The sequence below is a fragment of the Somniosus microcephalus genome, chromosome 29 (genome assembly GCF_052327205.1).
Source record: "Somniosus microcephalus isolate GS21.2 chromosome 29, FLI_Smic_1.0, whole genome shotgun sequence".
Taxonomy (NCBI): Eukaryota; Metazoa; Chordata; class Chondrichthyes; order Squaliformes; family Somniosidae; genus Somniosus; species Somniosus microcephalus.
In genome coordinates, this window is record NC_141015.1 from 16447061 (window position 1) to 16460382 (window position 13322).

Below are 13322 nucleotides of genomic sequence, written 5' to 3' on the forward strand. Positions count from 1 at the left end.
CTTTAAAGATGAAAACATATGCTTTGTGCATTTCTTGCTTGCTGCATTTTCAACATTTCACACACATGCCTTTTATATTAGAAAATCCAGTTTCTGAAACAAAGCCAAGTTTGGCTACAGACTAATGAACAGCTTCTAAATAGACAACACACCCATACAGCAGAGAAAAGGTTAACTTGACACATTCAACAGCCAATGTTTCCAGACACCTGAAGTCGGTAGGTATAGCTTCCAACCCGATACCAAAAGCAGCTAAGCGTGTGGTTTGTTTCACGTTAAATTTGGAGACAACTCGGCACAGAGGAGAATGAGCAACAACTGCGTCTGAACTGAACCTGCAGATCAATGAGGTACTCTTGGAAAGTCTGGTTTAGCACCTCAGGCATTTACTGAGGTGAGAAATTAACATCCCAGGGAAACACCAACTGATTTTGGGGGCAGTAGAAATACCACAGTACAAGGCATCTCCTGCACATGTGTGACTACCTCTCCTCCTTTAAGATGCTCCTTAAAACCAACCTCTTTGACCAAGCTTTTGGTCACCTGCCCTAATATCGCCTTATGTGGCTTGGTGTCAAGTTTTGTTCGATAACGCTCCCGTGAAGCGCCTTGGAACATTTTACTATGCTAAAGGCACTGCATAAATGCAAGTTGTTGTTGTACATATGATAAACCAGACCCTCTGTACAATGTGTGCACTAGAGCATGGTGCTCGTTCTGTAGGTTTGCCCTCCAATATTAACCAATTTTTTTTCATCGAATGCACCAGACACCAGTCTGCTCCACCAGCACCGTGCCCTCTCTGCAGTTTTGTGGCCTTAAATTTGGGAGAGGGGCAAACAGCATGGCACCTTGCCTGGTTCAGATGACCACAGATAAATTCTTGGTCAGTACAAGGTTCCTTGATGGTTTTGATTCTTTTATCAATTCTCTGCCTAGAAAAGCACAATACAACTCGACAAACGGCAGCATGTCTCATTCACTGCAGCTTTTAGAATACTGCACGCTCTCTGGTCTCACCTTTCCTTCTGAGTCACGCCAAACAAGTAGTCCTCTTCATGATAGTCGTCAAACAGACTGGTCTTCTTTGGTGCTCTCGAGGCTGCAGCAGCCTTTGGTGCCACTTCCTTTCTCAATGAGGGCTGCACAGCCTCACTCTCCACGGGTGCCTGTGATACTGGGCTTTGCCATTCACTCTGCAAAGGAAACCGTACTATAAGCAGCTAGCTTTTGGCATGGCAATGAGTGAGGTTTGCAAAGATAACTTATAAATTGGGAGCGCTGGAAAAAGTTCGAGTGACTTACAAGAATAGGTGATTGTTCCTAGATATTAAATCTTGAAGAACTGACACTTAAGGCAAGAGCTGATTAAGGGGAAAATAAGCATTAGGAGCAAGAGTAGGCCATACGTCCCCTCAAGCCTGCTCCGCCATTCAATTAGATCGTGGCTGATCTTCGACCTCAATTCCACTTTCTTGCCCGATCGCCATATCCCTCGATTCCCCTAGAGTCCAAAAATCAATCGATCTCAGCCTTGAATATACTCAAAGACTCAGCATCCATAGCCCTTTAGGGTAGAAAATTCCAAAGATTCACAACCCTCTGAGTGAAGAAATTCCTCCTCATTTCAGTCTTAAATGGCCAACCCCTTATCCCGAGACTCTGCCCCCTAGTTCTAGACACTCCAGCCAGGGGAAACAACCTCTCAGCATCTACCCTGTCAATTCCCCCCCGCCCCCCCCCCCACAATCTTGTGTTTTAATGAGATCACCTCTCATTTTTCTAAACGCCAGGGAGTATCGGCCCATTCTACTCAATCTCTCCTCATAGGACAACCCTCTCATCCCAGGGATGAACCTTCGTTGTACCGCCTCTAAGCCAAGTAGGTCGTTCCTCAGATAAGGAGATCAACAATCTTCACTTATGTGAAGAGACTGTAGAGGCTGGGGTTCTTCTCCTTAGAGCAGAGGAGGTTAAGGGAAGGTTTGATAGAGGTGTTCAAAATCATGAGGGATTTTGATAGAGTAAATAAGGGGAAACTGTTTCACTGGCAGGAGAGTCAGTAACTAGAGGACACAGATTTAAGAAAATTGGCAAAAAATCTAGGTGGGTGACAAAGAGAATTCTTCTGACACAGCGAGTTAGGATGATCTGGAATTAACTGCCTAAACGGGTGATGGAAGCAGATTCAATAGTAACTTTTGAAAGGGAATTGGATATATACCTGAAAAGGAAAAATGTGCAGGGCAATGGGGAACAGGACTAATGGATAGCTCTTTCAAAGAGTCAGCACATGCACGATGGGGCGAATGGCCTCCTCCTGTGCTGTACGAGGCTATGATAACAGTCTGAGCAGGAGTCAGCAGCAGGGAGGTGACTAAAGGAACCAAACAGGTAGGCAGGGATATAGCAAGGTGGAGGGGTTTATAGAGGGAGCCCCAGAGTGTGGGAGTGAGATAGCGAAGGCTCTGCCATGATGGAGGGAGTAGGGAATGCATATCAGACCATTAGAAGAGCAACCTAGGACATAGGTTAGAGATGCAGCGTGGAGAGAAACCATGGAGTGATCTGAGGATGGGGATTTTGAAGTTGAAGTGCTGAGGAACGGGGATCCAATGAAGATCAACAAGAACAGGGCGATAGGCGAGTGGGATTTTGTGACTCCAGGATGCGGAGCTCTGGATGAATTAATTTAGATGGGGTAAAAAATTGGAAGGCCAGCAAAGAAGGCATTGCAGAGAGGGAGGGATTAGGGTGGTAAAAGTATGATGGGGGGGTTTCAGCAGTGGGGGCAAGATGGACAATATTCCAGAAGTGGAAGTAGGCAGTCTCTGTAATGGACTGGATGTGGAATTTGCAGCTCAGCTCAGGATCGAGGAACACCCCCAAGGAGACACACCATTGAGTTGGGCAAGCATTCAGGAGGATAGGAATTTTGGGAGATGTGTGCAAATTCTCCAAGCTCCTTACCTTGTCATCACTGCCGAACAATGCAGTGGATTTTGATCCGCTGGCTGGAAGTTTAGGTTCACCCGACTGCTTAGGTTTCTTCGTTGGAGAAATAGCCTTCGAAGGAGTGGAACCGAAGAGATCACCCTATAAAACCCAGCACAAACAGGAGATAGCACCAGGCTCACAGGAGGAGACACCACAACCCTTCAACATGCCCAGACATTCACCAACCATTCGCACAGGGAGGATAAGCCAAACATTCACTCTTCCTGCATACAGATTATACCAGTTAATCCTGGCTATTAAGAAGCCAGTGTATCAGCAAGGGCTCTTCACCATGCATTACATTTTACTATTGCTGCAAAACACACAGGCACCCATTCATTAATGCAGACAGGACACACGCATTAACTGAAATTTACCAGTAATACAAGTCAGTCACATGTTTACTTTCTATACTTCATATAACTGGCCAAAAAAAAAGACAGGAGATGTGGATAAAAAGATTTACACAGCGTCTTATGATCTGGAATGCACTGCTTGAAAGGGCGGTCAAAGCAAATTCAATCGTAACTTTCAAAAGGGAATTGGATACATCATCGAAAAGGAAAAACTGCAGGGCTATGGGGCAAAGAGCAGGGGAGTGAGACTAATTGGACAGCTCTTTCAAAGAGCTGACACTGGCACGATGGGCCGAATAGCCTCTTTTTGTGCTGTATGATTCTATGATTTCAGTAACAGGTCAGCAAATGCCTGCTTCCATTTGGCACATCAAATATAAGCTGTGTTCAGAAAGGCTCCTGGATAATACACAACTGCTTAGAAAGAAAGAAATCATCACTCTTGCCCTTGCCCCTCGGGTCGTCTTCTTCTTAGGCAGTCCCTCGGAACCGAGGATGACTTGCTTCCACATTAAAAATGATTTCGCAGGTGACTGATGAGTCCAATGTGGGACCTACAGTCTCTGTCACAGGTGGGGCAGACGGTGGTCGGACATCCTCAGGTAGGACATCAGTGGAACACCTGCCCAACAACAGCAGGCGAGGTTGAGTCAATTAACCCCTCAAAAATGGACCCAGATAAAGGGCCGGTTGGGAAATGAGGTGGAGAACTATCGGGATAGGTAGAGAGTCAACTGAAAAGATGAAAGGACACAGTGGGGTCCTGTGCTCCTGGTTGAGGGCTTGAAGGTGTTTAGGAACTAAAACAGAATGTCTGCAAAGAGCAGCAGGCCAAGACTAAATACTGGAGCGACAAGGATGGAGGAAAACTCTTCTGCTTCATTACTCTCCTGAGGAGGTGTGAGTGACTACACCCGGACCCACAAAGTTAAATGAGTGAGGTAGAATCCATGAGGTGATAGAAGAATGTATTGAATAACCTTTTCTCATTCCATGCTTTCTTACATTTCTAGGGCGAATTAGAAGTGATAATAGTAAGTGAGGTGAACTTAGCAGCAACAGACCAGCAGTGTAGGTTAGAGGTTTCATTGCAGCACAGAAGAAACACACTCATTGCCATCACCATCAAGCAGAACCGTTCCATTCAGTGTTCAGTCCAGAGTGTCCAGTTAGTTTGGAATTTACCACATACAATTCACAGGGATGTCTGACCGAGTGACTCGGGTACTTGTGAAAAAGAACCTTTCTTTGGGCCAAACTGCACTGTATCCTCAGCCCTATGTAATTATCTCATTATATCACCTTCCCAACAATACTGGAAAAATTACCATAAAGAGAGAGAGAGAGAAAGAGAGAGAGAGAAAGAAACAGAGAAAAAGAAAGGGTGAGAGAAGAGATAGACAGAAAGAATGCTAGAGAAAAAGAGATGGAGAGAGAGAGAGAGAGAGAAGAGAAAGAAAAAAGAAAAAGACACGCAAAAATAAATGACAGGGTCTGAGGAAAGCCATGTTTCTTTCTCAGGTGAGCGGATTGAAAAAAAGTCAGATCAATTCTTGTGGCCCAGGTAAGCCTCATTCTTGTGGTTCCCAGTGACGTAATTTGAACGCTTCCATGAGATTCTCTGGTAACTCCCTTCCTGGTACCTCTGCAGATTATTCAATTAATACACTACTTTAAGGATTGCACAATATTAGAAGGATGATTATTGATAAATTACAGAAGTAACAGAAAATTATTTTACCTCATCATCATCGAAGAACGAGATTGGAATCTGATTGGATCTGATCTGGCCTAAGGATGATTGCTTTGATTGGTGTCTTTTTGTGTCTTTGTTTGAAGAGAATAAGTCCTGTTATGGACGAGACGGAGTTAGAGGCAGGCGAGGATCCTGTTGAGAGGCTAACCTGCGCAGTCTGAGAAACAGCTCAACACTTCCGCTTCCTTCCAAACTCAGTTATAGTTTCGTCCAGAGAATGAATGCAAAAGATTATAGCGACAAAAAAATGATTGATACTTTACCTGTACGGCAGGGACCAGGAAGAGCCACGGTTTGATCAGCAGTCTGTATCAAGTTAGCTGTAACTGGCCTCAATGGCCCTGGGTTAGGGATAGGGAAAAATCAAGCAGGGGTCCCATGTCTGACTGCAACCCAGTGACACCAACTGGAAGCCTGCCAGTGAAATCAGGACAGGGTCTGGCTTGGCCGAAATTCTTGGAATGCAATGGAAGTGGATTAGGGTGCCGTTCATGGAAAATAGCCGGCTGACACGAGTTTGGTCAGATACCAGAGGGCAGCCAGCCCCCCGTGGTAAAGCCTCCAACATCTAGCTTAATTTTTATTAGCCTTAGTTGAAGACTCAGAAATACGGTATTTGGTACACGGTCAGTTTTACGTGGGATTTTTCTGCCTGGGGCTGTAACTTGCCCATCGTGCGCTGATCGGCTGCTACAAGGTCAGAGTTTCACCCGACGAGGCAGATTTCACAAGAATTGGTTTCTAAAACAATATTTCTGGGAAAGCGAAAGAATAAAACTTTCTGCGAACAGAAATACTCAGCGGATACAAAGCAGCACATTCCTGGAAGTGTCAGCGAACCACTTGTAACAGTCGCGTGGGCCTCTTTGTACCACATGAAGGATATTGGGAGTCTCAGCGGCCACTTCCCTTACCTGAGATTCATCTTCATCAGAGAAGAGACCAGAGCTGGTCTGGGACTTCTCGGCAAGCGGGGGCGAGGATTCCACTACTTCAGAGTATGGCTCTGCATTCTTGGAAATACGACAAAAGCAGATTCAGTATCCAAATAACTCAATTCCCACCAACGTCCCTCTTCTCTCCTCACCTCGACCACCCACCACCCCCAGCCAGCCTGCCCCCGTCCTCTAATGAAAGTACCTACTCAATGACAGTCCCAGCATTGCAGCCTCTCACCCAAATGAAGAGTTGCTGCTTTCAGGAGAGGAGAAAACTTTTACATATAAAGTGGCACGTTATGGATGGTTTAAGATGATAAATGTGGAATGGTTGCAATGTTAAAGTCAACCAGTATTTACACTTCACACACTGCAGTGTCATTCTAAGACAGTGTTTCTCAAACTGGGGTCCTGGGTTCAGTAGATACTTTCCAGGGGGTCCGTGACCGGAGGTAATTTCAAGCCTGCTCCTTATTATAAAACCGACACAGATTCAGTTCTTGCGAATTAGTCTCAATGGCTGGGCCCGCCTCCTCAGAGGCCCACAGTTCTCACTCACTTTGCAACGAACGCTCCCTGCAGGTCGAGCCGATTCCTCGCCCTGGGGCCACGACCTTGTGCTGTCCTTGTGGCACGTGATCAGAGTGCCTGCGGGGCCTTTCAAACACGTGCCTGGACGTGTTGACGCAAACACGTACAAGCCCAGAGTGCAGCGGTTACAGAACCTGCCGGTGCGACGGTATGGTGGGGAGTCATGCTTCCAGCAGCATCCCAGCATGTGTGGGAGAGCTCGTGGACTCACTCACCTTGGCCATCCTGCTGACGGTTTTAAAAATTGTCCAGCACTAAGTGGCCAATAGTAGCCATCTGTTGCTGCGAAGCACTGAGAATTGGTGCGAGAAGCAGGCACACTCACCTCACGATATCTGGACGTAAATACCTGTTTTCTTAAAAGCACTATTAAAACACTCTTTACATGCATCACTTTCATATTGAGTATTATAATTTTTAAAAGGGGGGATCCGTGATTACTAAATGATTTGAAAAGGGGTCCTTCAACCAAAATAGTCCGAGAACCACTGCTCCAAGACACTCGCTCACCTGCGGCGCTCTCGATTTCGCTCTGGCTGGTTTAGGCGTGATACTTGCTTCAAAGAGTCCACTGTCCTCGCTGTCATCAAAGAAACTGGCGGCCAGCTTGGGTTCGGTCGGCGCTAACAGGAAAAGTAGAAGGGAAGAAATGTCGATGCAAAGGCTTTGCAAAATCATTTAATACCACAGGGAAATAATCAGCAGTCTCGCCGAATATGACCAAGTTCAAATGTATTCATTACCAAATGTATTAAGACACCCAAAGCCTTCATACCCAACTCAGACAAAGATTACAAATTCCACTAATACCCCATGACAAGGACTGGATCCCTTGCACTTCCCTCCTTCTTGCCGAGTGTTCCTAAACATTAAGCAAACCAGGATTCTCTGCACTCCCAAATGAGGAGGTGTGATCACCAGAAGTGATTGCACGGCCTCCTGCCACAGTGTTCAGAGGTCCTAGCACACTCGGGCAGGGTTTGGTCACAGCAACATCACATATTGTTGAACGTGGTACAGGAACATCATAGCCTAATAGCAAGACTGGGCGATGCTTCGACAGCACCTCCCAAACCCACGACCTCCACTACCTAGAAGGACAAGGGCAGCAGGTGCGTGGGAACACCACCACCTCCAAGTCACACACCATCCTGACTTGGAAATATATCGGCCGTTGCTGCATCGTCGCTGGGTCAGAATCCTGGAACTCCCTATCTAACAGCACTGTGGGAGCGCCTTCACCGCACGGACTGCAGCGGTTCAAGAGGGCGGCGCACCACCACCTTCTCAAGGACAACTAGGGATGGGAAATAAATGCTGGCCTTGCCAGCGAAGCCCACATCCCGAGAATGAATTTAAAAACTTATAAACAGATGAGATTTTTTTCCACACTAGTGAGAGTGCATTATTTACCACCATACAGTAAATTCTACACAAGGCCTGGGGCCTGCACCTGCAGCTATGCCGAGGCCTCAGATGCTAATCTGGACCCTTCTCCAGCACTGAATCCAAGCAGGACCCGCAAGATTGCACTGTACCCAGCCTCTCTCAGGTTTCTACAGCTCACCGCCGAGCATCAGCTGGTTCTGCTGCAGCTTTTCAGGAAGACAACCTTGACCCTTGAACTCTGAACAGAACACTTATTTGTGGGAAATACAAAGTGATAATAGATAGACCAGGCCCTGGCAACATCTTCAGTAAAGTTTGTTAATTACCCTTCTGCTTGAACAGACATTCAGCCACTACGTGTCATGAAACAACACGTAAACTTTAAACTCTTCCTTTAGAAAATGCAGTGTGAAGTGTTGTATTTGAGAGTCCCAAAGCCATGCAGGGGCTGAAAGAAACCCTCCAAATTAAAAAAAAAAACACAAATCTAACTTCCATCTGTCCCAATGGAGCAGATAAATGTGATTTATACTGATATCGGCACATGCACAAGGCCGACAAGACCACAAGAATCACTTGACAGGGAGGCAAAGACAGACCACGGCTCTCGAAGGGCGCAACAGAGCGTCCCTGCATTCCCCAACAGTCTGTATCCTGGACTGACCCAGTTTTATTGCTGACTGAATCAAGTCAAGCACCAACGATCTGTGTCCCTGATACAACCTACTAGACAATGCTCGAACACCACAGAGTCCGCACAATGCCAATGAAAAGAATGGCAGCTTTCCGGGGGGGGGGGGGTCCCTGGAATAGTCTGAAAGTTTTGATGATCTGATTTCCCTTGTTATGTAGTTGTCTGATCTACACCTTGTATTTATATAGCAACGTAGTAAAACGTCCCAAGGCACTTCACAGGAGCGATTATCAAACAAAATTTGACACCGAGCAGCATAAGGAGATATTGGGACCGGCGACCAAAAGCTTGGTGAAAGAGGTAGGTTTTAAGGAGCGTCTTAAAAGGAGGAGAGATAGAGAGACTACACCTCTACCTCTACCATGAAGCATAGTTTATGGGTGTTACTACTGCTACAGGTGTGCAGGGAGTCAGGTTTTATTCTAAACCCAGCTTTAATTAAATGCGGCAGCAGCTACAGGTGTCAGTTAGTTTGAAACAAGCCCCAGATTTACCCGACGTTGAGGTTTTTGCGTTTGATCCAAATAAGTCGTCATCTTCCTCATCATCGAACAGCCCGCCGGCGTCTGCTGGTTCTGGAGCCGGCGGGGCCTTCGCCGCCGCCGCCTTCTTCATTCCCTTCGCATGGGTTGTCTCAGAAACCACCTTGGCACCAAATAAGTCTCCAACTGAAAAGGAGAAATCGAAATGGTCACAAACAAACAGAGTCCCTGCACAGCAACACAAGCAAAATGAAATAAAGGCGCATGGCTAGAAATTAAACACAGAAAATTGTAGAAATACGCAGCAGTTCTGACAGCAGGAGGTGGAGAGGTTAAACTTTTCAATGGAACCCTTCACCATGCTGGGTGATGATGAAGGTTCCTCCACCTCTCAACATTAAGCTGTCTTTTCACTTTCAAAGGCTGACCGATCTGCTGACCACTTCCGCCATCTTCTGTTTCTTTCAGACTTCCGACCGTTGTCATTTTTCAATCTCTACATAAAGTCTCTTTGGTAAGGTTTTATAATTCCTGTCCCTGGTGAAGGAACGCTATGGGGAAACTTGGCTATGGAATGAGTGGAAAACCCGGCAAGGCACACCGAGCTCTGCAGCCGATTTCCTAATAATCACTCCTGGTGTAACGAGCTCCACATCAGGGGTGCAAATGTGTAAAACCTGCCCTATAATTCAAGCGCAACCACGGGCTAAAGAAGCCCTGTCTGACCCCAGTGATAGATCAAAGCATTATCCTGTTATTCTTTTTTCCCTCTATTCCTCCTCCCACCTGAAAAGGCACTGGGTAGGGACAGCAGCCACCTCTGGAGCCTCCCACCAAATAGCCAATCTCGATCTGCAAGTCTAGACAGCGTCAGGCCAGTCAACCATGGTGTGGGATATTCCAGAAAGGCAAACAGCAAATAGTTGATGGGAGTTTAAACGTTTCGTATGTTCCGCTACGCTCATGTACAGAGAGCAAACTGCATGGAAGTCTCCAACCTCGGGCTGAATAAAGAAGCCACAGAATAAATACACGCACACAGACACAGTTAGACACAAGACAAGACTGTTGTTCAGCATCGGTGCATTTGTTGTTAATTACAGAAAACCTACCGGGGTAAATAGAAACTGCTCCAACTGGTACTTTTTTCCCAGATTTTCTTACAGCAGGTTCTGATTTTAAAATTAAAGAAAAAAGTTTAAAATGGGAGAATAAATCAAAAGAAGCCGACACAACCTCAGACCCTAAATACGTTTGCCTGCTTTCAGACACGACTTTGATACAATAGGATTACAGTCCAAGAACGATCATGGAAACTGGCCTCATTTAGTCTGATCTCCAGGAAGGTGCCTCACTCCTGGCAAGCTCCAGGTCTCTGCAGTGGCTGCACAAAGCACATTCAAAAGCATCAGTGCCGACATTTCCTCAAACCAACAAGTCTTCTGTGAATTAGATCTTTCAATCCACAAAAAGAAACTCCCAACCATCTAAGCTAGACTATTGTCAATATCATGAAGCCCACTCACAAGAAAGCGGAGAATAGCGGGGAAATAATCCGGGGGAGGGGTGGGGAGGCCGAAAGCAGTTAAACCACAAGCTACAAAGCTACAATCCCCACCACCCAAGCCGCCAATGGCTATGGCAGGTGACATAAGAAAACTACTAGGCACTTGGTCCAAGCGTTAAACAAAGCTTTAAATCAACAGTTTTACAACATGGAGGTCTAGTTGTGTCCTTCACTAGTTCCTGTTAAGAATGTCCTGCGCAAGCTGGGCCCGTGCCCGAGTATTTATACTCTCCCTGGACAGCGCCACCCGTAGGCCGCTCAGTATTATTTCATAAGTCTTTCTTTCATGAAAGACTGATTCATGTCAGCTGGCAACCACCTATAGTGGGCAACGCTAACTATTTTGCCTTTACCATGGATGTTAATTACAAATGCACCGTTTATAACTTAATAAACACGACAGCTATTTTGGGCAGACTCCGCTGTTCAATCAACAGTTCGCACCTCGTTAAGGTGCAGTTACCCTGGATACCAAGGCCCCCCCCCCCTCCAAGTAGTGTTAGGTTACAGCTTGCGCTAATCAGCAAACATGTGATTGGGTGGCATTCTGAATGAGAAGTTGATGTTTGAGAAGCGCTACTCCTTTTAACGTCCACCTCGTATAGCGGGCAAACCGCGGGAACACCATCACACCCTCCGTAAGCGTTGGGGACTGAACTCCTACAAGCAGTGAAGTACTTGGACACGGGACATGTCAGAGCTTGGATTTTGCGCCAGCGTTCCAGCAGATTTAGTGCGGGGTTCCGAATGCGAGGTTAGTAAGCACCCTTTCCTGGAGGTCCCATCATTAGGTTTCAGGGACAGATGAAGCGTCTGAGGGGAAGTAGTTTGGTTACAATCTGAATCAGCAACTGCAATGTTACGATTACGCACCAACTCAGAGGAAAAGCAATTATTTTTAAAAAGATCCCCCACAAACTGAATTCCAGCATTCATTAGAATAGTCCAACATCTCTCAGCATCAAGACCAACATAGAACTGCACTGCCACACGATCGAATGCTGGACAAATCATTTTAATCAGGCCCAAGATAAACTGCACATGAAACATTTAGGAATATTAGCTGCTTTTCAGACAAACAACACTTTAAATCCTTGCAAGTAACCTATTATAGAAGTGATTCTCAGCACTCAACGCCACATCATAAGCCGGCCACTCACCATTACTAACAACTCGTGTCACTTCCCTCCCTGTGTCCACTTCTTCCTTTGGTGCCTCAGCAAAAAGGTCACCCTGGAAAAGAAAGCAGCATTTTTGTAAATTAAACTGCAGTTTTAAACACAGTGACATGTTAACTCTGGGACCTAGGCTTCAATCCAGCCTCGTCACCCTGCCCCAAGAGCGGAGGGGTAAAGTGCACTGAGACAGATAACCAGAGGCTCCCAGGTGCCATCCTTGACTTTTATAATCTCAGCTGGGGCAGGACTGGAGGCACAGCAGTTGATGTCAGTGTCTCAGGAATGTGGGTGGGTTTGGGGGGGGGGGGGGGGGGGGGGGGGAAACCATGGGGTCCTGAATCATTAACAGGGTGGGAGGAGGGGACCGGAGGGCGTGGGGACCGGAGGAAGTAGGCATGCACATCTGAATAGCCTATTGATGTCACCCAAGGTCACACATGAATAGCAGCCAGTTGGGCCAGGTCCAGTGAGCAACAGCACTGATGGAACCGGATCCCAGCAGGTCAGTGACATCAGGAGGACAGGAGAAAACAGAAGCTTGCCTCCTTTCGGTCAGCTGTAAAAACAAGTCCCAACCCAGTTCCTAGTGGGAATAGGCCGACACCAAAGTATCAGCAATTCTGCAGTAACTGAGATTAAATTAGTACACAGGCTCAGCACCAGGTTCATACCCTGGCCCCGGGCTGGTAGGACAATGTGCTGAACAATTTGCATTTATAGTCCTCCCCACATCGCAAAGACGTGTTAGTTAATCTGTATCACAGAAATCTGACTCCAATTTTTACTACTACTATCTGGATTCTAAATTATAAATGTCTAAACAGCAACATATCCGTACCAACCTCGTCATTGTCAAAAAGGCCTTTCCCTCCACTGAAGAGACCACCTTTGCTGCAAAATGGCAAGTAGTCGTCATCTTCATCAGCTTTCTCAGATGTGAATAAGTTCTCGTCATCTTCTGACACATGAAAGAAAAGGGCATTTCACGAGTGGTCACAGGCATTTCAGTAAAGTGCTGTGAGGCTGTCACATGTCCAAACTGTGATAAACACCCAGTACAATGACAGATTCTGCCCTTCGAAACGAGGGTTATGTCGGGGGGGGGGGGGGGGGGGGGTTGGTCTTTTATGCTGTCTGGGTGAAGTACTGGTGGTTACCAGTACTGGACTGTTACAGGTCATGGGAACAACTTGGTGATTAATTAAGAGCAGTGCACAAGAAGCACAAAGACACTGAAAAATCACGTGTAAGATTCTTCTCCCTCCCCCCTCACTCTAACCTGGTCGATCGATCAATACTTTAATAAGGCTAATGGCAGTGCAAGCAGTTATTCACCCTGAATATAGCAGTGGAGAATTCCCAGCATGACAGGGA

At 46.4% G+C, this 13322-nt stretch overlaps 1 protein-coding gene across 12 annotated transcripts in view; it reads right to left on the reverse strand.

Annotated features, from left to right (window-relative positions):
* LOC147098488 (WASH complex subunit 2-like) overlaps positions 1–13322 on the reverse strand; it is a 53241-nt gene that overhangs the window by 16069 nt on the left and 23850 nt on the right. For 9 of the 12 annotated variants that reach the window (XM_085970252.1, XM_085970257.1, XM_085970248.1 and 6 more), the window contains exons 13-21: positions 12791–12906; positions 11931–12003; positions 10316–10375; positions 9216–9389; positions 7149–7261; positions 6024–6122; positions 5095–5202; positions 2971–3096; positions 1021–1196 (exon numbers count right to left, since the gene is read on the reverse strand). In XM_085970252.1, the coding sequence (XP_085826378.1) occupies positions 1021–1196; positions 2971–3096; positions 5095–5202; positions 6024–6122; positions 7149–7261; positions 9216–9389; positions 10316–10375; positions 11931–12003; positions 12791–12906 (1045 nt within the window). The remainder of the gene's footprint in view (positions 1–1020; positions 1197–2970; positions 3097–5094; positions 5203–6023; positions 6123–7148; positions 7262–9215; positions 9390–10315; positions 10376–11930; positions 12004–12790; positions 12907–13322) is intronic. The other 3 variants (XM_085970250.1, XM_085970255.1, XM_085970253.1) reach the window with 3 other exon arrangements.